General features: G+C 42.6%; 1 protein-coding gene across 3 annotated transcripts in view; it reads left to right on the top strand.

The window, feature by feature from the left end:
• Positions 1 to 27,135, top strand: part of Camk1d (calcium/calmodulin dependent protein kinase ID) — a 395,032-nt gene that overhangs the window by 325,301 nt on the left and 42,596 nt on the right. For all 3 annotated transcript variants that reach the window (XM_035441489.1, XM_027405184.2, XM_027405182.2), the window contains 2 exons: positions 10,976 to 11,114; positions 18,454 to 18,580. In XM_035441489.1, the coding sequence (XP_035297380.1) occupies positions 10,976 to 11,114; positions 18,454 to 18,580 (266 nt within the window). The remainder of the gene's footprint in view (positions 1 to 10,975; positions 11,115 to 18,453; positions 18,581 to 27,135) is intronic.

The raw sequence follows: 27,135 nt of genomic DNA, 5'->3' as shown, positions 1-27,135 counted from the left end.
TTATCCATTCATCTATTGATAGATCTTTGGGTTTATTTCCACTTTTTTTAGCTATAAAAATAGTTCTTCTGTGAATGTGGATATAGGAATTTTTACATGAATGTGTTTTCAGTTCTCCCAGGAATGAAATCGCTGGGCCATCTTCTGTGGGAGGAACTGCAAGCTGCTTTGCAGAGTAGCTTCATATTCCAGTCAGAAGTTTGTCATGGTGATAAACTACCTGAGTGAATCAGCTAAAAGGAGGGATTATTATTATTTAGGGTCACAGCTTAGGAGACCATTATTAGTAGATCTTGGGAACACTTAAGAAAATATTTGTAGGTTTTGATACAAACACACTGTGCTCTTGTTAACAATTTAAAATGTTTGTGAGTGTGTAGGGCTCTCATTCAATGCCATGTGATGTCTTTTTCCTTCTGCAGTGAAGGTGGAGGGTTAACACGTGGGTGCTCGGAATGGAAGGATAGAAAATCCATCAGTGAGAATTACTCTTGTGTACAATGGGTTCTAGAACACATGGGTAGTGTGTTTTACAAGCTGCCTACCCCACACCCACAAGCAGTACTTCTATTCTTCTGTAAGATTGTAACTGTTTGAACTAAGGGAGAAAGAGCCTGGTGCAGAGGCTGCATTTCATGGTCTAATCCTTAAGGAGCACATCCCCTTGCAAGGACACTCTGTGCACAGTGCATATCTGTACAGTTGCAAGGAAAGGCTTTCAATGAGTTAATCAGTCCAAACACTCAATAGTAAACTGACATCCCATAACTGCTTTTATTCCGTGATTCCCCCCCCCCCCGTCTGAGTGGATGGATTGGATCATGACATTGCCAGCCAGCCATGCACACCCTGGGGGGGGTCACCATCTCCCCACACACTGCTCTAGATCACTAAGCTGCCCATTTGCACATCATCTAAAGGTATTTTAAAGTAATGGCTGTGAACATGTGCTAAAGGCTTCTGTCATTCAAATGCTTTTAACTGTGACCTCCTATTGTACAGTAAGATGCTAAGTTGTGCCCAGGCTCCCTTTACAAAGCCATATAGAACAGCCATTTAGTGGAGGTAGACTTGGCCATCCTTTCAGGATGTGGACTACTTGTTCTAAACGAAAGAGGCAAAATATAGAGAGGTATAATACTCTGACTAGCTCAAAATCAGGTGGCTGAGAGAATTGAAAATTAATGAATGAATGGTTGAACAAATGAATGAGGTGGACATTTCAAGAGGAATGATGCAGCAATCTGTGTGCTAAAAGACATAGGTTACAGAATGTTTCTGTTATGAACTCCCTGACACATGGGTTGAAGTTTACAAGGCTATGTAAGAATGTTATCTTCAGCTAGACCCAGCTCATATGCAACTATGCAGTTTTGTATAACATAGTGTGTGTGTGTGTGTGTGTGTGTGTGTGTGTGAGAGAGAGAGAGAGAGAGAGAGAGAGAGAGAGAGAGAGAGAGAGAGAGAGAGATCAGGTGTGTATGGTGTCAACATCAAGGATCTTCCTTTATTGACCTCTACCTTATTTTTGAGACACAGCTCTCACTGAACCTGGAAATCACTGATTGAATTCAGGCCACTGAATTTATTGGCCACATGGTAGCAAACATTAAGGGTTTTTTTGTTTTTTTGTTTTTGTTTTTGTTTTTGTTTTTGTTTTGTGTGTGTGTGTGTGTGTGTGTGTGTGTGTGTGTGTGTGTGTGTGTGTGTGTGTGTTAAACCAAGCTGGGCCTAGGGATGAAACAGTTGCAAGTGAGGTAAACATGACCCCACCCTTGTGGACCTCCCCATATGGGATAGGGTGGGGCCAGGGCAGAAGGACTAACTACACAGATGAACTTGCTGGTAATTGATTACAGCCAGAAAGTGCTGTGCAAAAATATGAAGTGCCAAGAAAGAATGAAGCATTGGATCTAATATTTTCTGGGCACTAGGAGAGACTCGACTCCTCTGAAGCTGTGAATCCAAGCTGGAATATTAAGTGATAAACAAAGGCAGGAGGCTAAAAGTATGCAGAGGATTGACCTTTGAGATACTCAGCAGGAAAAGGATTTGCCATCAAGCTAAGTTCAGTGCCTGGAACTCACATGGTAGAAGGAAAGGATCAGCTCCCACAAGTTGTCCTCTGCCTCCCAAATATGTGCCATGACATGGACATGCACACACACACACACACACACACTAAATAATTCTTTTAACATGCAGAGGTTTTAGCAGGTACAGAGAATCTTTACCCCACCAGTTGGCTGAACAATAGACAGGCAATCCTTGGGTTGTATTTGCTCTTTTCATCTTATTACATCTTCCCTTGCTTCTATAAATGCATATGTCCTCCTTCATGTGCATTGGAAGATGTTCTGTAGAGACCCACACTTGCCAAGAAACACCAGAATAGATACAAACACACACACAGTCCAATTAAAACAAGGAATGGGAGTGAAATGCATCCTTTAGATTTAACCTAAAACCAGGGTTATCAGTTTTCTTCAGATTCTGAGTCCCTAAGCATATGTGAATTGCATAATTGTTCCCCATCAGTTTTTAACCCACTTACCCAAGATAGGCCATGATGTGCTCCCAGCCAGCTGGCAGTACCCACATGGGAGCTGTCGCTTTCACAGACTCTGTAACCAGGTCCTGTCCCGAGACCTATTCCAGAGCCTATTCTTACTCAGTTTTTAGCTGCTGAAAGAATGCAAATTTTCTATCGTTCTACAGAATAATTGTGATTGAGAGTTACTTAGGAGATGGTAAGGCATGCCTCTGGGTGTGTCTGTGAGGATGTTTCCAGGAATTAACTTTGGGGGGAAGACCCTCTCTAAACATAGGTAGTAGACCCATTAGGCTGGGGTGGGGGTTATATGAAATAAAAAAGAGAGTTGCTGTGGTTCAAACAGTCCCATTTCTGATTCCTGGTCCACCAAGGTGTGAGCAAGTCACCACATACCCACACCTGTCACCATGGAACCATCTGCTACCATACCTTCCTCCCCATGATGGACTCTATCCTTTCAAACTGAGAGCCAAAAGAAATGCTTCCTCGCTTAAATAACTTTGTTCCGGGCATTTGGTCACACTGATGAGGAAAGTAGTTAATACTTCTGCCAAAGAAAATCTTCCTAATTGGAACTAATTTCAGAAAGGCCGATATGTAATTGTCAAAGAGCTAATTATGGAATTTTTCCAGTCTCATATTTAAGACATTCAAGACCATCTGTTGTCACAAGGCTCATGCTGAATGAGTTCATCGAGGCCACTTGTCATCTGGGGCTAATAAGGACTTCATTAACCTACAGCATCCCAGGCACCATGCCATACTGGGGTAATAGCCTTTTCAGCTTCACCTGCAAACTCTTATACTCGTGGAAAGGGACCTACCATCACAGAATCAAAGAATTCAATTGTGATATCACATAGAAAGGCAGAAACTTGCACAGATTTCCATCCTAATGCTTGGATATGTTAAAAACCCAGCCCGTCTGTGGGATCAGGAAAAGTGAGGCCTCCTCTGACATAATAAATAAATAAATAAATAAATAAATAAATAAATAAATAAATAAAAAGCTGCCACTGCATCCTGCCTGGGTGGCAGCTCTTTGTTCTTTTAAGCTCCTTCCACACGGGTGCCTTGTCAGAAGTTTGCCAAGGCATCTTTTCCCATTGTCTAACTTATTTTTAAAACATGGAGAATCATTCCTTTTATAGAAGAGAAAATGAGTCTCAGAAAATTCAGTCCTGCGTGCCCTTCTTTGCATACTCAGGACTCATCCAATGCCAAGGTGTGGAAAGCATTGTATAAGCCAGGGACTCTGGGGATGCTGCTCTGAGCCCTGCCTTTGTGTTGTTCTCTGCCCCGCCCCTATACTTGTCTTTCAGTAGCAATGGCCAGGGTTGACCAGGTGCCCTTCTCGATTTCCATGAAGTCACTTCTCTCCTGTTTCCTAATTTCTGAGTAGTCCTTAGCTAGCTCTTCCTTGTCCAACCCAGAATTGGCATTGTATCCCCCTTTTCTCTAACCTAGCTCCCTCTCTCAGTAGATCACACCTGTAACTTGACTGTAAAGATCTTTGATATAGTGATGCCTCACTGGTTGTCAACTCTATTTAGGCTTAACCTTCTAAATCATGAGCAACACTCTTGATTTCTCTATCTAGAAGGCATTTTAGTTCTACATACCCTACCTAGGGCTCTAAATCTGCCGTTCAACATGTGGTCTTAACACTAACTAAAGTTAAGTAAAATTTGACAAATCACTTCTTCAGTTAGCTAGACACATTTTATTAGTGGCTACCATATTAGACAATAGAGAAAACAAGTGTTTCCATAATTAAAGAATTCTGTTTTCCAGCACCCTAGGTAATTTTACTATTCCAACTATGGATTTCTATAGAAAAAATAGATAGTGATTGATTGTCATAGGTTCATCAGACTAAGGAGATTGAGATGTCCCACAATCTGCCATTTGCAAATTAGAGAGCCAGAAAAAACAATGAATAATTCAGTCTACATGCAAAGGCATGCAAACCAGGGGATCCAGTTTTGCATAGATGCATGCCTAAAGATAGAGAAGGCTACCATTATGGCTCTAGCCATCAGGCAAAAGGCAAAAGGAGTAAATTCTTCTTTCATCCATGTCTTGTTCTATCCAAACTCTCAACAGATCTTGTGATACCCACCCATGTTGGCAAGGGCTGTTCTTCTCTTTTGGGTACTGGAGATCCAATCTAAGGCCTTACATAGGCTAAGCACCCCTTCCACTGCTAACCCCCATTGTCCTCTTTTTATAAGGTTACTAGTAACTAGGATGAACTATTTTCCCTTAATTAACTTTTCCAAAGACCCCGTGAATTGGAGCCCTTGAGGTATACTGGAGAGTTAAGATATGAACATATAGATTTTAGGGTAGGAAACACAGTTCACCCCTTTTGTACCAGATGCAATGAAGACAAAATAGCCAGAATCAAAATGTAATGGTACATAGAGAGTTAAAAATTTCTGGTCTATTAGATGGAAAGGCATTTGTTTGTGTTTTGGAAATCTCTGAACAGATTGAAACCTGGCAGATACTGTGAAATGGAATTCTAAGAATAAATTGTTTTTGAAAATTATTGAAATAGGATTTGATGAAGGAGGAAAGTTCTGACAGCAGAGGTGGGGTGAAGTAAAGCCTTGCTCTCACTGTAATGGCTAATGGTGTCCCCCAGGACAAAAGTACACGAGGACCAGAATTCAATGCAGGAATAGGAATGCTGGGCACTAGGCTAGGAAAATGAGGGGGACTGCCTTGGCTGACAGAGGGAAATCCCAGGCACTGCCAAATTGAGACTTGATTGATGAAAAGGTAAAGAAAGGAAATTTTCCTTCTTTCTGGCCAAAAAGCCACCCTTTTCTGCCTTCTGGATCTCAGGGTTTCTCCATTCAAAGAGGCTTCATTGATTTAGTTTCTTAATCACAACCTGAGTGGTCTAGGAAGACCTTCTCCCCCTCACCACCGCCCAGGACTAAATATAAAGAGAGTACTTGGGTCTCAGAAAACACATGTTTCTAGCCAGCATGGCTGGATGAAAGGGGTACATGAAGACTACATTGCTCTTGTACTATTCCAGTATATCTTCATTCTGTGCTGTCCCTACCCCATTATAGGATAATAATAGCCTTATGTCCTTGTACTTCTTGTATTTGTATGGTAGCACAACAGCACTCATTATTTAGTCTTCTCCCCATTCATCTATGTCCTCTAAGTAGCATTCTGTGATAGATTAGTGGGACTCATCTCCCAGCTATGACTATGGGCACATCTTTTGATGACTGTGTGGGTGATGTTGTTAGGTCTATTAGTTGCTTTTCTCATTATTGATATCAAAAGACTGACAACAAGAGGGCTGGAGAGATGGCTCAGCGATTAAGAGCACTGACTGCTCTTCCAGAGGTCCTGAGTTCAATTCCCAGCAAACACATGGTGGCTCACAACCACCTGGAATAGGATCTGGTGCCCTCTGCTGGCATGCAGGCAGAAGATTGTATACATAATAAATAAATAAACTCTTTTTAAAAAAAAGACTGACAACAAACAACATATGTGAAGATTACTTTGGCTTCTAGTTTAAGGGGATACAGCCCATCATAGTAGAGAGGGCATGGCGGCAGGAGCATGAAGTGGTTGTCCACATTGGATCCACAGTCAGGGAAGAAAACCTGCTCAGGAAGTAGAATACCAAAGCCCTCATCTCTCACCCCCCAGTGAATTGCTTCCTCCAAAAAGACTTCAAAGCAGCACCACCAGCTAGGGACCAAGCATTCAAATGTATTAGCCTGTGACTAACATTTTACATTGGCACTGTACATTTACATAGTAATAAACATCAAACTTTAAGATAACAGAACACTGTCTTTTAAAATAAGGTGGTGGGGACTAAGGAGAGAGTTCAACAGGTAATGTACTTGTTATGCAAGCTTTAAGATCCATGCTGGACCTCCAGAACCCAGAATTTGGTGAGTGAAATGGATGGATCTCACCTGCCAGCCATTCTAAGCAAATCCTAAGCGCCAGGTTCAATGAGAGATCCTATCTCAAAAAGTAAGGTGGAAAATGATTGAGGGAGATACTCAACATTGACCTCTGGCCTCTACACACATACATACACACATGGCCCTCCACATCCCCACACACACAGAGAGAGAAATAGAGAGAGAGAGAGAGAGAGAGAGAGAGAGAGAGAGAGAGAGAGAGAGAATCAGGTTTAGGTACATGTAAACAACAGGGTTTGCACCATAACTCTTGGTGCCCTGAAGAAGTTACACTGTACAGTAGGCTACAACAGTGCAACCCAATCTTAGTGTTTTCTCAGTACAGCAGCTTTGAAATGATACCATGTCTCTTGACAATTATTTTTCCACTCACAGGGATTTACATGGTTTAAAAGTTTTGCAAATAAACTGAATTTTTACTAAGATTGTGACATCAAAGTATTTCGCATTTGCATTTTTAAAGTTGACACATGTTATGACAGCTGTGGACTGTAATAGGCAAGGAGGATGGGATACTGAGTACCCAAAGCTCAGTGTAAACTCATGCTGCTCTAGAAGACATCAGAACTGGAATCCAGGAGGATGTGGAAATATGGACCATCGCTCTGTCTTGTTTCCTTGGCGTTTGGTAGCCAGTTTGTCTTCCTATGTCTACATCTCCTGAAACTGAACCTCTTCCTCCTTGGTTATTTCTATGTTGATCTTCTGAATCTCACTGAAAATTAATACTCATTATGATATTAAGATTATGGCCTTGTGGGATCTTTAGGAAGTAAATAGAGGTAGGGTGGGGTAAAGCTTGGTAGAAAAGTGATTGCTGTACAAGCATGAAGGCCTGGGTTTGATCCCCAACACTCACATAGGAAAAGCTTACCGGTGAGACAGTGTGTGACTGTAATGGTGATGCTGGAAAGGTGACTACAAAAGGCTCCCTGGCATTTGCTGGCCAGTCTAGACAACCGATACTGACCTCTGGCCTCTACATGCACACATGTGCACATACATGCCAGCATGCACACACACATACATACATATGTACACACACAGAGGTGATTGAGGCTCTGTTCTCATGCAGGGATGAGTCTATTAGATAATGAATGAGTTAATGGCTAGTGAACTCTTGCAAGTAGATTCCGTATAAAAGCTGTTTTGGCTGGATCCGTTGTATATCCCTTTTACCCTCCATGCAAAGCACTCTATGTATCTTCAGACTGTGCCAGCAAGAAGCCCATCACCAGATACAGCCTCTTGACCTTGTATCAGAACCAGAGCCAAGATAAAGTCCATCTTCATAACTCAGCTAATCTATATTGTGTTGATAGCAATAGAAGAGAAAGACAGCTTCCATTAACTCATTGTATCCCATAATCCATTCTTACAGTTCTCCTCCCTTTCCCAAATCTCCTGATACCTCACCCCATCCCAATTTCATCATGATACTTTGCCTTCTTTAATTGGAGAGTTCTATTTTTAACTTTAAACCTTTCACAGCAGAGACTTCCCATAGATGACAGTTGTCAAGAAGGTGGCCTCTCCACACAGCCCACACAGGTCAGCCAGTCTAAGAATGTGATCCGTGTCTCACCATGAGTAAGCTCTTTCCTCTATCAATTCTGGAACAGTATGATTTTTATCATAGCTGTTTCACGTGTACTTTCAAGAATAAGCAGGTATCTTACTCCGTGGAGGGAAGTGTATTTTCTACCAGCCCTGGAGGAGGAGGGTGGAAGCATAGGCTAATTCTGGTGAGAACTCTCTTCCTTGCTTCTGGTGTCTTCCTTGGCAGACGGGACAGAGAGCTCCTTATAAGGGCCTAATTCCATCATGGAGGCACCACCATTTATGATCTTACCTCAGCCTCAGGATGTCCCAAAGGTCTGCCCCCAAATACTATCACTTTAAGACTGACAGATTCAAAGCAGGAATTGGGAGGTTTGTTCATTTCTTAACAGTGGGCTTTGAAAATGTGTGCCTTGTGAGATTTTTTTTTTTTATTTTTAAGTATAAAGTGATTTGCAAATTTAAGATTTCTTCTTAAATTAATATTGTTACTTTTTTCTGTCAAGTTTCTAAACATTTCCCCAGAGCCCTGGTTTCTAAGGAAACCAAGTTCTTTCTGAGCGATATTCAGAAGTATGCAATGTGAGGTTTAAGAAGTAGAATCTTAAATGTGCAGACAGCGAGGCCTGTGAGAGCACATAGCATCTACTGATGCTTCAGCTTCAGCTTTCACTTCCCTGATGCCCCTTAGCCATGCACATATTCTCATTTTATAGACTCCATCGAGACCTTAAATGTCCCACTGCAGAAAAAGACCTTCAGAGAGTAGGAGGCTGGTCAGATTCGGTTCAAGGGAGGCAGAGGAATGGGCAAGGTTGGGTTGTGGAATTCTCGGTTAGCAGGTGAGATGGTGGCAAGGTAAGGATGGCTGCCTCTCCTCCAGCAGCTGCAGAAGAGACAAAGTGATGACAGGATGGCCAGCGATTGGAGGGCGTCATTGGAAGGTAGAGCAATATTAGCGGATGAGGAATGTCTTTTACCCCTTTGTAGTTGATGCTACTTAGCTATCACCAAGCGCGTAGATCCATGCTGATGATTCGTGGGCACCCGGGAAAAGCTGAATGAGTATTGAGTAATTAATGAGGTGAATGCCTGCAGGGCATCCATGCTCACCTGGCCCCACTGCTGCAGTCTTCTTATGGCAGTGCATCCCCTGGTTCTGCAGAGGACCAGATATTGAAATACATTGGGGTTCTAGAAACTCTTTCTATTTCTAGAGAGATAAAGAATGTAAAGAATTTGATATCACTTCCCAAGACAGGAAGTTTTGGGAGCTTGGCTCACCGAAGGATAGATTGTTTAGACAACATGGTCATCAGAAAATACTGTCATCTTTGTTGTTTCCGTTTCTTTTCACTCTTTAGGTTGCTTTTTATTTCTGCTGAGTGCCTCTCCCATCTAGATAGTCAGTTTGCTTTGCAAGGGAAGCAGTCTCCGAGCACATTATTGCTTAGAACAACTACAGGTAATGGAATAAAACTCGAAAACACAGATCTTTTATAGCTGCAGTTGTTTTTATTTTCATTATTAGCTTTTTACAGAAACAGTTTCAGTGGATCCATTATTCTACATTAATTGCCATGACTTGCAGAAAGTGGATCATATCTTCATGTCTGTGTGTGTGCTGCTAACATCTACCTTTTATTATATTAAATCTGTAAAAAAAGGAGGTGTTTTAAAAGCTTGTTTATGGTTTTAATATTTTTAATAAATATGTTTTCATATGGTTTTTAAAATTTTGGAGTTTTTAATAGCATGTCCCTTGAGTTTATTTACACAATGCCTTAATTATTTAGCTAAAGCATTGTTCTTTTAGTGATACATACATTTTCAAACTTTGAAGGTAGTTGGTTGGTTCTGTTCTGGCTCTATTTTGTATCTTCATCAGGGCTGCCGTGTCATAGAGTGGTCTAGTAAAAGGTATGAAATGGGAGGGTCAGAGCCAGCATATCACCTGCCTTTAACTATGGGCACTGTAAGTTCACATTTTGAGGCACATCAAAAACACCAAACCCATCAAATGAAATATAAAACTCAAAGTAAATTAGAGTGAAATGTGTCACTAGCACACATGAGAGTTGTGTCATACAGTGCCCTTACTTTCATTATTTTATTTTGAGTCTGAGTCTCACCATGTAGCCCAGGCTAGCCCCAAACTTGCCACCTTCCTGGCTCTGTGACCATGTCTTGGGTTTGCAGCTATGCATCACCACATCCGAAATCATGCCTTTCCCTGCCCTCTTTCTTTTCTGTAAATCTCCAGTGGCTTTGAGAGTCTGATAACTTTCAAGGGTGTGCACCTACTCCATTGTTGAAAAGGACTCATCCACCCATTTAAATAGGTAGAAAGGCCAAGGTCCAAAGATCTACAAGGCACTCATGTTCTCAGTATCTTGGGGCCTAATATTGATCAAGAACCCAGACTCCCTGCCAGTATGTTGCTTCCAATACTGCCTTGCAATGTAAGACACACCCACCCACCCATACACACAATGACATCTTCAGTCCAGTGTCATCTGCTTTTATTAGATGATGCTTAGCCAGGGAGGCCATTTCAACTTTATATTGTCACAGCAGAATAGAGAATAGAGACCAAGGTCAGGAAAGACTTTAGGGATGAATATGCCACAAGCCCTGGGAGTTTTGTTTTTCTACTTTTCCTTTTATTCTATACATTTTTTATTGCTGTGACATAGGGACCTTTTCTAGAGATTGCTCCTGGGGGAAAGATTAGGCAAACTCTAAACTCAGAATGGGGTTCATGTTTTAAATTTACTTTTAGAAATGAAGTTTTCTTGGTCTCCTACTGGGAACTCTTAGTGATGATTTTGCCTGAATCATCCGGCAGTCCTCCATGTTTCTAATGTCTCATTTATTTGTTCCACAGTGTGTCCGGCGGAGAACTCTTTGATCGGATAGTGGAGAAGGGATTTTACACAGAGAAAGATGCCAGCACTCTCATCCGCCAGGTCCTGGATGCTGTGTACTATCTCCACAGAATGGGCATTGTCCACAGGGACCTCAAGGTGAGGCGTTGCTCAGCAATACCACCCAACTATTCCACAACCCACAATGCACCTTCTGGAGAGGACTGGCTATGGTGAAGAGATAAGGATGCTTTGGGAAGAGATAGTGGAAAGGCAGGTTGTGTACTTTTCAGGTGTCAGTGCATTGAGGCCAAGAAGTAGCTTAAAAGAGAATGAAGATCAATGCAGCTGGCTACTGTTGAAGAAATTCTGTAGCCATTAGGCAGTGCACAGGGCCATAGAGAGGTGATTGTATGTTAATTCAAGAACTTTTAAAAGAATATTCTATACATGCAGGAAAACCATGGAGACCTCTCACCCACTGTGCTGGTTAGGTTTTGTGGAGGGGAGGCATGTGATTTTGTTTGTTTGTTTTGTCAATTTGATGCAAGCTAGAGTCATCAGAGTAGAGAGAATCTCAGTTGAGAAAATCTTCCATAAGATTGGCAGGACTGGGGTAGTTGTGATCCATGATTAATGTGTGACAGACAGCCCAATCCACTGTGGACAATGCCACCTCTGGGCAGGTGGTCCTGGGCTGTATGAAAAAAGTGAGCTGAGTGAGTCTTGCAGATCAAGCAAGTAAGCAGCACTCCTCTATGGCTTCTGAACCAGTTCCTGCCTCACTTTCCTGCCCTGACTTCCCTCAATGATAGGTTGTGACCTCGGAGTTGTAAGATGAAATAAACCCTTTCCTAACTAGGCCACCCCCAGTGGAGCTCTTCAGAGTCATGTCCCACATACAGCCCTTTATAAACGCAATAGCCATATAGGAAAGAAAGGGACCAACAGGGACAGTGTGGAGTGTGGAAAAAGGCTGGCACTACAATAGGTACTGTAAATGAGGTTACAGGTACAGCTGTCTTCTGGTGTCCTGAAAGTTCCTTTGCCCTCCTCCCCTCCCCTCTTTCCCTTCTCTTCCCCTTCATTCGCTGTCTCTCCGTCTCTTTGTTTCCCCCCTTTTCCTGTTGGTTTTGTTCAGTTGCATTTTTAGATAAAATTTCACTATATAGCCTAAACTGGCTTCAGAATTCCCAATTCTCCGGCTTTAGCTTCCTAGGTGATGAGACTATAAATCACTGCCTTTTCCTTATGAGGTGTGAGTATAGTGATCCTTCATCTATTATCACTGAAGAGTTTGGGGGCTTATAGTGACCACCTTAGTGTCCTATTCCCTTCCCCTCACACAGATTTTAGTAGCTGCCACACACAAAGGCTGGAAAGTCAGTGAGAGCAGCGCTGTAGAGCCCAGGTTGTGGTGCGACTTCATGCTTCAATGTTACAGGTCCAGCCTCCACACTCTTCTGTGTGAGTGAGACCCAGCACATATGTGCACCACTCAATATATAAACACAAGGACTGCTTTGCAAGCATGCTGCCCTTAGCAGGAAAACAGTTGTTTAAACAGTTGTTAAACAGAAGTTGAGCACCTATCCATCGTCTGGTCTTGGGCATCGAGGATTAGAACGTTGTAGCTTTCCTTTCATGAAGATTTCCCCTTGGGCTGGGGTGTGGCTTGGTGGCTGAACACGTGCCTAACATGTGCAAACCCTAGGCTCCATGCCCAGCACTACAGCATTATTTTATTCATTAAAAATGTCATTTATTTTAATACCAACCACAGTTTTTCCTCCCTCCTCTCCTCCCAATCCCCCTTGCTTCCCATCTATCCCTTCCCCATTCACTCCTCCTCCCACCATCGCCAACAAAGCATGGCAAATCTAGTTGAGGTAGAACCACCGTTTAAAAATTAATTTAAAAAGAAAAGATGTACTTTGGAATTTTCTCGTTTTTGTTCCATGTATCATTTTCCCTCATCATTTTTTGTTTCATTTTTTTTTTTTTTTGCTCTTTCCATAGTCCATCTTAGGATCTTCTAGAGCTCTCCTTTCAGAGATGCAAAATTGTTAACCCAAATCTGTGTTGGGGAGGTGCGGGAAGGTCAGTAAGATCTCTGTGTCCTGGCTCTGAGCAAGCATCTACACAAGACCCATGAATTCGCCTTTCTAAATGAGTGATAATGCCTGTCAGGTGACAGTGATGCCAGTCTGGGGACCCCTCTTGAGGAACCACTAGAGAAAGAGACTTAGGAATGTCAACAGCCCTTCTAGCCTTTGCTATCTTCTTGCTAGCAAATGGGCTGTTAATGTGATGAGCTCATCTTTGGAGCCCTGAGGCTCACAGAGTAAGAGAGAAGCTAGGTCAGCCAGCCCAGTGCCTTCCTCCATGCCAGGCAGGGCTCCTTCATATCTCTTTGGTGCTCCCACTACATGCCATCTGTGCTTTGAACCCACAGCTGTTGCTCTCTAGCTGTTGCTAAGCAAGTTAGTGTTGTGATTTCAGAAATGTGGTGTGCAGGGCCATCGGCACTTCCTAAAAAATAAGTTATAAACAATTAAGATGTGTCCAGGAAGAGCAGTGTTCATATCCCCCTTAAAAAGTGGGTCAGTGGGACTGGAGAGATGGTTCAGATGTTAAAAAAAAATGGCTGCTCTTCCAAAGGTCCTGAGTTCAATTCTCAGCAACCACATGGTGGATCATAGCCAACTATAATTAGATCGAGTGCGCTCTTCTGGTAGACAGGCAGTACACTGTATACATAATAAATAAATAAAAAACTTCATTAAAAAAATTGGGTCAGCAAGACCATTTTCCACTTCTACCTAAATCTGCTGACAAGTGCTTGTAGCCCTCAGCCTGGGGAACTTCAAGAACACCAGGCCTTCTGGAAGTACAACCCTTGGCAATCAAAAAGAAGGGGAAGACAATTTTGACAATTGGGCTTCTCCTTGTGGCAAAACACAGTGGCTGTGTTAGGATTATAGTATCATCTCTTGTCAGAGGCTCCAAAGAATTTCATCCACGTGATATTAAATTGTCATCAACTCCTAAGAACATGAAAGCCACCCACAATCTAAGCTATAGCAACAGACAGCCTGGTGGTGCTAACAAAAGACATATGTAGGGTGTGCAATGCTACCTTGACCCATGAGCACACATGCCCACTTTTCCTTCCAAATAGATGTTCTTATGTCTTGTGGGCCCTGGAAAACTATGAGAGACAACCTAGTGCTGTGTTTTGTTCAAGTACAGGGAGTCAGAAAGGAAGTGTCTGCCACTCCCACATTGAACTTGGATGGTTCCTTAGCTCTGCCCTATTGATATTTAGAGATGGAGGACTGTGTGTGAACAACAGCTCTGGGCCCTGCAGGATGTTTAGCTGCTCCGTGAATTCTATCCTCAAAATTTCCAGCACCCTTCCTGGAGTATTAGAAACCAAAAATGTGTCTAGTCTTTGCTAAATTTTGTCCACTGTGGGGGGGGGGGAACTGCCCCCTGTTGAGAAAAAGAGATTCATTGTGTTGTTATATGCAACAGTAACTTTCCCAGAAAAGTGTTGAATGAGATCTTTTTAAGGATTATTATATAAATTGTTAGCAAGAGAGAAGCTTAATAGTCCAATTTGAATGTTTGCCCTCAGTTGTTTTATAGAAATGGCATAATATGCAGATGCAGCAAAATAATTTTTCAGGTGAGACCAGGCAGGCCCTTCAAAGAGTCCCCTCCTGGCAGGAAGAACTGTTAATGCAATACAGTGAGGGTGAGATACTCTTCACTTAGCTGATCCCAAAGTATTGATCAAAACAGTGAATATCTAATTGCTTTAACCCTTTTCTGAGATAATTGAGATAAATCTTACTGACTGACCGGAAGGAACCACCTCTTGGGGGAGGTGTGTATGTTGGGGTGGGGTACTTGGCAACCTCTTGCCTGAGTTGAACTTCCTTTGGTAGCATGAGTCACATCCTTATTTCTCCAGCTGCAGAAATCCTGGGGCCAGGGAGATTAAAAGCCAGTAGTGGTGGAATAGAGCCCTCTCTTGGCATCTGTGATTGAGTCCGGCTATTCATCAATGGATAATTCCTAAACCCCATGCATTTCATAAGAGGAACCCCCCCCCTCATTTCCCAAGCATTTCTACTACAGACTGGCCTATTTCATTTTCATTTCAAAGCACCCTTCAGCACTACTTGATTTCCTTCAAATCTCACTCTTCACAAAATTGTCTTGGTGACTTCAGACTCCGATTACTCTTTGTATCACTACTGCAGGTGACTGAAAATAGTTTTCCCTTTGGGTTCTGTTAAAGAAAAAAATGTTTTGACATTTGTTACGGCAAGAAAGAAGCCTTTGTTGGAGACTGCCGTGGCAAGGGAGAGAGACTGAGCCCAGCTCTGACTCTGAACACAAGAAGAACAAGTGGCACTGAGAGTAGAACAGGGGTGGGAAGGAGGAGAGCACAGCGCCTGCAGGATTACTAAGAGGGACTGGGTAGATGACTCAGTCCTCCAAATGCTCGCTCTGCAAGTGTGAAGACCTGAGATGGATTTGGTCACCAGCACCCACATACAGAAGCCAGCGATGGCAACACACACCTGTAATCCCAGCACTGGGGAGGCAGAGACAAGAGGATCCCTGGATCTTGCTGTCCAGGGAGCTGAGCCCCGGTGGAATTTGGCAGCCTCCAGATTCAGTGGAAAGACCCTGTCTAAATAAATAAATAAATAAATAAATAAATAACATGAAAAATATTTGAAGAAGATTCCAATGTTGACCTCTGGCCTCCACATGTTCTAACACTTCAAGACACACGTGCACACACACACACACACACCATTTTTTAAAGGAAATTATTAAGAAGAGACGTCAGGAATCTTGTTAAGACAGTCTAACAATGACTGAGGACTAGGGCAGTGCTGGATGTAGCTCAGTGACAAAGCCCTTACCTAATACATTCAAGGCCCTGAATTTGACCCACAGTGCCACAGGATAATAAATAAATAAATAATAAAATAATAATTAAAAAAGAAATAAAATGACCTCACAGTTCTCTCACTAAAGGCAGATATGGACAAAAGATTCACTTCTTTGACCCAAGTTGATCATAAAATTCATCCTGTATCTATTTAGCACAAAATACCCCTGGATATTTGACCAAATCTTTTATCACCTACCCTCAATGTCCTGTCACCCTGTCTTGTGCCTTAAGTCCTGTCAAGTTGGCCTTGCCAATGTCCCCCTTACTTACTTACAATACTGTCCTGTAGCCTGCCCTTGACTAGAAATCGCCACTTAACCATTGTAGCACTGGAGTTGAATTAGATCCTGCTTCCTATAAAGCCCCATGGTGGTGGTGATGAAGAGTACTCAGTGTCCTTCAAAATACCTGAGCAATTGTTTCTTTAGCAGCATCAGAAGCACCAGAGGAAGAACTTGGGGTGGGGATTCCCTCTAAAGTGAATTCACTTGATCCAGGCTAAGACTGTACTTGGCTGGCTTGGCTAGAGAAAGAGGAACTTGAGAGGCTAAGGTCAAGGCTTTGTCCTGAAGAGGGTTCAGGGGAGCTTGGCCAAAGTTTGGTCAAGGACAGAGTCTTGGACTGTTCTTACAGTTTCTTCACATCAGAGACTGCATGCCAGAGTCACTGCCCTCGGGACCCACTCCCACCCCATCTCAGTTCTGCCAAAGGATGTTTCTCCTCTACTTAATACTCTCATAGGTGAACAGGTAGTGACGGTGCACAAAAGACCAAGAAACACTTTATACACAAATTTTGTCACTCTACCTATGATAATTCCTAAAATTCAAGGTGTAACAACTAAGATTTGCCCCAGAAGCCTGACAAGAGAATATGGCTTTATCCTTGGGGCTTGGAGGGTAGCCAGTCTGGAAATGGGGTGGGAAAATAAGTCTCCATTCCAGATCCTTCATTCTACTCTCACTCTTTTAAAGTTTATTGTAGACAAGAGCCACAGTGTTTATTTACTCAACAAATCTTCAGAACTGTCCTGGTAGTTGGATGTTCTAAGACTGACCTGATACCATCCCCCTGAAGGATAGAATCAACTGAAGCCACACAAAAAGTAAAGGATAAATAAAAATGCAGGTTCCCCTGCAGTGTTGAGTTTCTCAGCCCTGTAGAGACTGTACTAGCCTGAGACAGGTACATCCTGGTACCCATAAGCCCCTCCCTAGTCCTTGCTAGCACCAATGACAATCCCCAGTTTTGTATAAAACTCTATGCTAATAATGTTTTGTTGTCTGTGTCTGTCCCTCCCCTATGTCACTGACATTGCAAAACCACAGTGAAGACCCACTGGGCACAGAGATATACCCCTGTAATCTCAGGAGGCTGAGGTTGGAGGATCATAAGTTTGAAGCCAGTCTGGAACCCACAGCAAGTTCCAGACCAGCTTAGACTATATGATAAGATCCTCTACCAAAGCAAAATGACACAAACAACAAACAAACAAACAAAAGACTGTAGGTCTGGAAGACAGACTAAGACCTCTGCTGTGCCAAACCACTGTCTGGGCTCCCCCTGTGCTGTGTGCAGGGCTAACAAGAAGACACTGTGACCTATGTTTGGCAGAAAAGCAGCCAGAAGGGAGCTAAGGACACACGACAAGGAAGTGCTGCTTTTTGTTCCCAAGGTTCTCCTCCTTCCCTTGGCAGGGGTGTGAGCTGATCTCAGCAAGGTGCAGGCCATCTGCCAGGACTGCAGCAGACAGGAGGTTGCTGAGAGCCAGGAGAGAGCCTTGCATTACAGCGAAGTAACCTGCAAGTGTCTCTAGGTTTTTTTGTGTTCTCTCTCTCTCTCTCTCTCTCTCTCTCTCTCTCTCTCTCTCTCTCTCTCTCTCTCTCTCTCACACACACACACACACACACACACACACAAATAAAATAAAATAAAATAAAATAAAATAAAATAAAAAAAGAACCTACAAATCCTGCAAATGTAGTTTCATCTCCAGGGAATCCTGTTCCCCTATTGAAGAACTGAAATGACAAAGTCTGAGAGCCATCAGCTTCTTAGGTTTCCTCAAAATGTGTTTTTTTCTTTTTAAGGAGACAAAAATACTGGTAAAGGAAAAGAGTAACATTGAAGACTTGCTTGTGCCAAATGCTCTGCAGGGCCCTCTGTGGCCTCTTTTGTGAGCGCTGCTGTTTTAATTGGCATCTATTGACGTAGACATTGTCTATGTCTAAAGGTCAAGGTTGTGCTTAGTTGTGAGAGTTGATGAGTCTCTGTGAGTAAGGCAGCTCTACAAATGTGCCACTCTTCAGTTGTTTGCTTGCTTATTTGCTTTCAGTTCTGGGGATTGAGTCTGGGGCCTCTTGCAAGTGAAACAAGCCCCCTACCACTGAGCTACATCTCCAGGCCTCATTTTATTTATTTGGAGAGACATTCTCTCCCAAGTAGCGGGGGTGATAGGTATACACTCCAGGTTCAATTTACTATCTCTAAGTTGTTTTTGTTTTGTTTTGTTTTCTCTAGCCTGAAAATCTCTTGTACTACAGTCAAGACGAGGAGTCCAAAATAATGATCAGTGACTTTGGCTTGTCAAAAATGGAGGGCAAAGGAGACGTGATGTCCACGGCCTGTGGAACCCCAGGCTATGTTGGTAAGGACGGTGGATGTGCGCGCGCTTGCCTGTGTGTCCCCATGAAGATGGGATGTCTCCATGGCAATGTGTCTTCCTCCTGAAGCCTTGGAGCCCAGCACATATCACAACTGCCTGCCTTCCTCTTGAAGAAAAGATAAAAATACTGAGAGACAGCATAGCAAGTTAGCAGTGAAGTGATTCCCTGCAACCTTTTAGCAGTTGGGTGGAAATCCTGTTTAACTTGGTTGTGGGCCCGACTGGAGTCTGGGAGCAAAATGGGATGGATTCCCAGGTTCTAATACCAGAATTAGCGTGCGTATCTATTTTTGGATGATTGACAGTGAAGCAATGAACCTACAGTAAGGTTCGGGCAGACTCAATAAAATATGCCAATGTTGAGATTGATGCAGCCAGAGAGGACACACTTATATCAGGAATATGGAAGAATCCATAAGTAAGTCATTCTCTCAAATCTACTCACCCTTATGTGTACAGGCAAAGACAGGGATTATGATAGTTTTTCCTAAAATCATAACTGCACCTTTTTTCCCTGCTACTCATACAAAATGCAGAGAAGGCTACCAACATCTGTGAACATTTGGTCACTGTTTTCTGGAGAAAGCCTGCAGGAACTTCGTTAGCTTGCTGTTACTATAAGAAACACCTGACCCAATCATCTTATAAACAGAAAAGGTTAATTTTGCCTTGTGGCTTTGGAGGTTTCAGACTGTGAGTGATTGGCCCTGGAGCTGTTGGGCTTACAGCAAAGCAGCACACATACCATGGCAACAGTGTCTGGTAAAACCATTCACTTTGTGGCTGGGACATGAAGGGGAAAGGATGGGATATTAATAACTCCAATCTCTGGGGAACCTCACTTCAGTGTTCTGCCATCTCCCCAAAATATCACATGCTGGGGACCAAACATCCACATATAAGCCCTTAGGGAACACTTCTCCAGAAGACTGTTCATATCAGTGTATTCAATCACTTAACCAAATGTGTATTCAGAGCCTACTGTGTCCCCAGCACTGTTCTGTTGGGAGTCTCATCTGTCTTCATGGAGCTGCCTTGGTAGCTGAAAAATAGACCACAAAAAAGAAACAAATGGGCAAGGCCATTTCTGACTGTTGTCCTGAGGGAAATGAAATAGATAGTGACAGGGATTAAGGAGGACTTATGGCTGTGTTGAGAGAACCGAGGGTTCTGGGCATTCACCCGGATGAGAGAAAACAACTGGCTACCTGAAAGTTAGAGAAGAGGGGTCATTCTAGCAAAGAAGCTCGGTAAAAAGCCAAAGGCAGAGACAGGGTAAGATGGTATATCTGTGGGTGAGATTGGAAAATGGAGACCAAGGCTGAAACCTCATGTAAACTTTGAAGGTCTTTCTTTGTGAGAGCAACATGTATACTAGGCATGGTGGCACATTCTGGTATTCCCAGCACTGGGGACTGGGGAGTAGGGAGGCAGGAAGAAATTGATTTTGAGACTGCAGTTTCATTTTCCTAGTTATTCAGAGGAGGGAAGCAAAGAGCCAGCAGAGGGGAATGGTGGAAGAGATTTAGAAGGATGGGCTCCTCACCAAAAGTATGTGGCAGACAGAGGCTGTGGGAGACGATACCAGTGGGACTCATGTCCCCGGATTGTGAATATGCACTGACTGTTTTTAAGAGGCCATAGAGTCTCAAGAGAGGGATAGATGGGCCAGCCAGCCCATCTAGTCTTATGAAAGTGAGGATAAGAGGGACCGTAGAATGTGGGGACTGTGGAAAGTGAGTTGTGTGAGATATGTACAAGCTCATGGGCAGCTGGAGCAGAAATTTGAGGATACATGGCATGTGTATGCAGTTTCTCCTGTGTGTGGCCTACACGATCTGGCAAGCAGCAGGGAAATGAATGGAAGGCATTTCCTTGGCATCTTTGAAAGATGAGGGACTCTGAGGATGGGATGTTCTCCCATCCACCATGAATCATAGGTATAGCCTCTAGCTTGTATTGTGGGATTCAGTCTCTCCATCAGGAAGGCTCTAAGCCCCCAAGTCTCAAGCCATGTTCTCCAGATTGCCTAGGTGCCGTGGCTCTGACCGGGTTTTTGCCTTCTGGCTTTTGAGCTGAGACCTAATTTCTCTGACAGGATATTCTCACACACATATGCATCTAGCTGTCCTCATTTTAATTCCAATGCTGGAGTGCTCTAATGCTTCCTAGATTGCTTCTTGGCCACCCTATGTGGATGACAGTCTCCCTGTTTATGGGTGGCCACCACCTGCACGGTTTCTTTTGGTTTGTTGCTGTGGCTAGAGCTGATTTATTCAGGGACAGTGTATGAAGTGTATACTTGAAGGGCAGGTAAGCAAACTCCTGTGTGATTTTGTTGTCAGCTACAGAGTGCTCTGAGAGCAATAGTAATATAGCTACTGGATTTAGTCGTATTTACTGAGTACCGAGAGTGAAAAAGGGCTCAGGTCTCTATGGTCTTTGGATAGTCAGTCAAAGTGGATCTTCCCCTCCCCCAGTCTCCATGCCAATATCTTATGCATCAAAACTCACCTGAAAAGCTACCCTCCTCTGGTTGCTGTCCTGCCTCATCCTCTCCTTCAATATCCTAATCCCTTCCCTCTCCCTTCTCAACACTATGGCTATGATCACATTGAATATGGGTCCCTGTCTACCTGTGTCTCTTCACTGCACTATGTTTTTTCCTCCAGCAAGGGTTGTGTCTAATTCATCTTTGCACAGATGCATGCTGAATTGCAGACACAGAGCAGAGGGCCCATGAATATTTTTCTCTTTTTATTAATTCATTTAATACACATTTATTGAATTCTAACCTATGCACTGTGAACAGTGTTTGGTGTTCACAAATGAATGTGAATAGGGTAGAGATTCTGACTCAAGACATTCAGTGTTGTGAGAAACAGAAGGCAGCAGGCGATTTTTAATAGTGATGCTGTTATGGTGGAACATGCCTGTCATTCCAGCACTTGAGAAGTGGAGGCAGGAGGATTCCAAATTCGAGGCCAGCCTGGGCTGAATGACAAGACCTTGTTTCTACAAATTTAAAAATGTTATGTTGCTATGTTGTTCATATATTCAAGAATTAATTATTTAATATCTGCATTCTGTTTGAGGGATTCTAACAGAATGAAAAAAATATTAGGAGAAAGAAAAAACAAAGCAGGCAGAAATCCTCTTTCATGTCCTAAAATTTAGAGAGAAGGATTATAGGCAAATAACTAAGTAAATTCATTCCTCTGTTATCTCAGTAACATGGAAAAGGTGTGTGTGTGTGTGTGTGTGTGTGTGTGTGTATAGTATGCTTGCAAGTGGAAGCCAGAAGACAACCTCAGGTGTGACTCCTCAGGGCCATCCACCTTGTGTTTTGAAACAGTGTCTCTCAGTGGGGCCTGGGGCATGTCAGCTAGGCTGGATTGAGTGGCCTGTGAGCCCAGAGATCCTCATAATGCCTCCCCGGTTGGGCTTACAAGCTTTCACTACCAAACCTGGTTTCTTGTAGGCAAACTAGGGATAGAGTTCTGATCCCCAGGCTTGCACAGCAAGCATTTTATTGACTGAGCCATCTTCCCTGCCTCTCCATATCCTTCTATAAAAGGGAGATGTGGCCCATGTAGACAGTGTCACTAAGGAGTGATTGTAAATACCACTCCATCCCTGGCACAGAGGTCCTATTACATGCAGCTTCAATGGCTTATTCCATCTAATAGGACAGTGTGGCAAGGTATGTAAGATCCATGTATGGTTCTGTATTTCAAATATAGCATAACTAGTGTATTTCAGGGGCAAACTGTAAAGTTCTGGTAAGAAAGAGGGGTCATCAGTAGCTAGCACAACCAAGAAGAAACTTCTGGAAGAACTGAAGGAAGGTGGAGCTCAGGCAAAGACAAGGAGAGTTACAGCTGCCACAAAAGCCCTGGGCTTCTCTCTGCTGCTATCTGTATGAGAAAGGACCACACTCCTTTAGCTTGGAGAACAGGCTGCTGCAAATGAACTCTTTAGGGCAGCGATAATGAGAGGAAATTATTGGCCCACCTGGTGGCAATGAGCTGCTCAGAGGAATGTGGTGTGTGTCAGTGTGACACAGACCTAGATGTGGAATCCATTTAAGTCAAATGTCCCATTCTCCTTGATGCCACCAACAAGAGGCATCAAGAACTGAGAAATTTATCAATTAGAGTGCCTGATCTGTAGAATTAATTAAAATACCCCAATGGGTCCCCTGAGGTCACTAAAGATGTCACAGAAGGCATCCAACTCAATCATGAGACTGACAAAGCGTAGGGGTGACAAATATAATCCTATTTAGTAGAGGAGAACCTAGGGTTCTCTCTCTCTCTCTCTCTCTCTCTCTCTCTCTCTCTCTCTCTCTGTGTGTGTGTGTGTGTGTGTGTGTGTGTGTGAGTGGTAGTGTGTGTTGAGTATGTGTCTGTGGATATCTGTGTTTGTGTGTGTATATGTGGTATTTGGTGCTGTGTGGGGTGTGTGTGTGTGTGAATGTGGCATGTATGTGTGTCTGTGTTTGTGTGTGTGTGTGTGTGTGTGTGTGTGTGTGTGTGTGTGTGTGTGTGTTGGGGGGTATGTGAGGTGGATGTGTATGGTGTGTGTGTCTGTGTGTCTGTGCATGCATGTCTATGCATGCTTGTTTAGTTTTGGTTTTTCATTTGTTTGCTTATTTCACTTTTCTGCACACTAACATGATTGCTCAGATTCAAGGACCACAGTCAGGTCTCCTGGTTTCAGAAACAAAAATAAACTTTAAGAGAACTTCAAATATACAGAGCAAGTGGCTATGTATCTCTCAAGAATGGGGTGCCATGCTGTTCTCTTCCTACCAAGGTGCTGCTGTGGAGAGAGGGAGGTGGCTGGTGGCAGGCACTCCGCATGAGCTGTCATGGTTCTAAAGAGAGAAGTTACATTATTGACTCTGGTTGAGCAATGATTTTTCACTCGGCAGTATTTCATTCCCATCACATCACTACTATTTCCTGATTGCTTTTGACTTGGAACTGGGAGAGGCCATTGGCACCTGGGCACCTCATTTTATTTATAATCAGAGCTACATGAGCAAAATTTTAATTCATGACTGATTGTTGACTGATGATCCCACACAAGGGACCATCCTAGTATCCTTCCACATAATAATCAAAACACCAAACATACAGAATAAAGAAAAAATATTAAGAGCAGCAAAGGAAAAGGGCCAAGTAACATATAAAGGCAGACATATCAGAATTACACCTTACTTCTAAAAGGAAACTCTGAAAGCCAGAAGGTCCTGGATAGATGTTCTACTAACGCTAAGGGACCATGGTTGCCAGCCCAGACTACTATACCCAGCAAAGCTTTCAGTCACTATAGATGGAGAAAACAAGGTATTCCATGACAAAACCAGATTTAAACAGTACATATTTGCAAATCCATCCCTACATAAAAGTATTTGAAGGAAAACCCCAACCCAAGGAAGTTAACTACACTCATAAAAACATAGGCAACAGATAATTTCACCTTTACCAAAAACCAAAAGAAAAAAAGGGGGAGAAATCCATACACAATACCACCACCACCAAATTCAAAACAAACAAGAATTAACAACCAATGGTCATTAATATCCCTCAATACCAATGGTCTTAACTTGCCTATAAAAAGACACAGGCTAACAGAATGGATATGAAGACAGAATCCATCCTTCTGCTGCATACAAGAAACATATCTCAACTTCAAAGACAGATATTACCTCAAAGTAAAGAGTTGGGAAAAAAATTTCCAATCAAATGGACCTAAGAAACAAGCTGGTATAGCTATCATAATACCTAACAAATTGGACTTTGAACTAAAATTAATAAAAAGACATGAAGAAGGGCATTTCAAATTAATCACAGGAAAAATCCATCAAGATGACGTCTCAATTCTGAACATCTATGCACCAAATACAAAGGTTTCTTAGTAAAAGAAACATTACTAAGCAGAAAGGGTATGGGATAGGGAGTTAGTGGGGAGGAGGGAGGGAGAGGGAACTAGGATTGACAAGTAAAACAATCTTGTTTCTAATTTAAATTAAAAAATGGAAAAAACTCAAATTACATTTAAAACCCTACACACTTATAGTGGGAGACTTCAATACCCCAATATCACCACTGGATAGGACTACCAGACAGAAACTTAACAAAAACAAAGGAACTAACAGAAGTTATGACCCAAGTGGGTTTAACAGACATCTATAGAGCATTCTATCCAAACACAAAAGAATATTCCTTCTTTTCAGTGCCACATGGAACCTACTCTAAAATCGACCACATACTCAGCAACAAACTAAACCTCAACAGATACAAAAAAATTGAATCACATGGCTTAAAGGTAGACTTCAACAACAACACAAATTGCAAAAAACCTACAAACTCATGGAAATTGAACAATGCTAAATTGCATCACTCCTGGGTCAAGGAAGAAATAAAGAAACCACAGATTTCCTAGAATTCAATGAGAATGAAGACACAACATACCCAAACTTATGGGACACTTTGAAAGCAGTGCTGAGAAAAGTTCATAGCACTAAGTGCCCACATGAAGACTGGAGAATAGCCACACTAGAGAATTAATAGAACATCTGAAAGCTCTAGAATAAAAAGAAACAAACTCACCCAGGAGGAGTAGATGCCAGGAAATAATCAAATTGAGAGCTAAAATCAATAAAGTAGAATCAAAACAATACAAAGAATCATTGAAACAAAGAGTTGATTCTTCGAGCAAATCAACAAGATAGACAAACCTTTATCCAAACTAACCAAAAGGCAGAGAGAGAACATGCAAATTAACAAAATCAGAAATGAAAAGGAGGACATAACAATGGACACTGAGGAAATCCAAAGAATCATCAGGTCATACTTTGAAAATCTGTACTCCACAAAATTGGAAAATTGAAAGGAAATGGACAATTTTCTGGATAAATATCACTTCCCCAAATTAAATCAAGAACAGACCTATAACTCCTAATGAAATAGAAGCAGTCATCAAAAGTCTCCCAACTGAGTGAGGTAACCCAGTCACAGAAAGACCAGCATGGTATGTAATCAATCATATATGGATAATAGGCATAGAGCAAAGGACTGCCAGCCTACAACCCACACCTCCAGATAATCTAGGAAACAAGGAGGACCCAAAGGGGGTAGGGGGAGAGCTTGGAAACCAGAGATGTGGATTGTCACAGTGTTAGTACTGGGACCACCATCCTCAAAAAAACTAGCCCATTACCAGTCATAGCAGGTGACCTGAATGTAAATGTCTGTTTTTTTATTTTAGTTTATACATGTGTGTGGCATATGTTCATGTTCATTTAGGCGTGTGTGTGTGTGTGTGTGTGTGTGTGTGTGTGTGTGTGTGTGTGTGTGTCTGTGTGTGTGTCTGTGTGTGTGTCTGTGTCTGTGTGTTTGTGTGTGTAAACCAAGGCAAATGTCAGGTGTCTTCCTCATTCACGCTTCACTTTATTATTTGAGATATGGTGTCTCATTGGACCTGGAATTCATGGGTCCAGCTAGGCTGTTTGTTCAGCGATCTGTAGGGATCCATCTATCTTCTCCTCCCTGGCATTGGGATTGTAGAATAGCTCCTGGTTTTCACTTGGGTGCTAGGGCTCTGAACTCAAGTCCTTTTGCTTGTACAGCAAACCCTTTACCAACCAAAACATCCCTTCAGCTCCTGAAAGTGTGTTCTTCCAGACCTCTGCCATTGGTTGGGGAAAAGGAAGGCTAAGGGTTCCCATTTTATCATAACACAAACATGCTAGACCGTGTATCCTTTTTTTTTCCAGAAGAGGTAGGCAGTACTAGGGCTAAAACCCAGGCCCCTCTCCATGCTGGGCAAGTGTTCTGCCACTGAGCTGTCTCGAAGACTTGGTTGTTGTTTTAAGATATATGAACTTCTGTAGATATATGATAGCCATATGCCAAGAATCCTGCCATTGTCTCTGTCCTCAAGGAAATGAAAAAAAACTGTATTAATTTGATGGGCATCTCTCATTTCTGCTCTCCTCAGCAGCCTGAGTAGTCTCCATTGATCTCTCCTCAGTGTCTCAGTTCACCGTGTAGTTAGTTCTCCCCAGCAGAGCTTTGCTTCTTGTTCTCATTTCGTGTCATACTTTGGCAGCTGACGGGATGCATTACATCACTGTTTTCATCCTCACCACAGGTCAGTGCTAATATGTAGCTGATAACATGTCATGACGAGTTGATGGTAGTCAGATGGTCCAAATAAGACGTCCTTTTCTTTCTTTCACATCAGCCTGGCAGTGATACCCCTAGCAAGCATCTCATGCCATAAACTATAGCTAGACCCTACTTGTTAGAAAAGACAGCCCCCTAGGGGAGACTTCTAGGTGATGTGATTTGTTCCTCACCAATCTTACAGGAGTGAACATAGACAGGGTCAAAAAAGCCTGTTCTTAGAATATGGACAAAGGAAACCCAGCCTTGCATACACTAAACCTCTCTGTTGATAGAATGTGCTGAGTGTCAAAGCCAGAGTCTCATACATGCTAGGCCAGCACTCTACTGCTAGGCTCC

The sequence above is a fragment of the Cricetulus griseus genome, chromosome 3 (assembly GCF_003668045.3).
Source record: "Cricetulus griseus strain 17A/GY chromosome 3, alternate assembly CriGri-PICRH-1.0, whole genome shotgun sequence".
In the NCBI taxonomy this organism is placed as follows: Eukaryota; Metazoa; Chordata; class Mammalia; order Rodentia; family Cricetidae; genus Cricetulus; species Cricetulus griseus.
The sequence above is the reverse complement of the archived record's forward strand: the minus strand, read 5'-3'. Positions and strand labels throughout refer to the sequence as shown.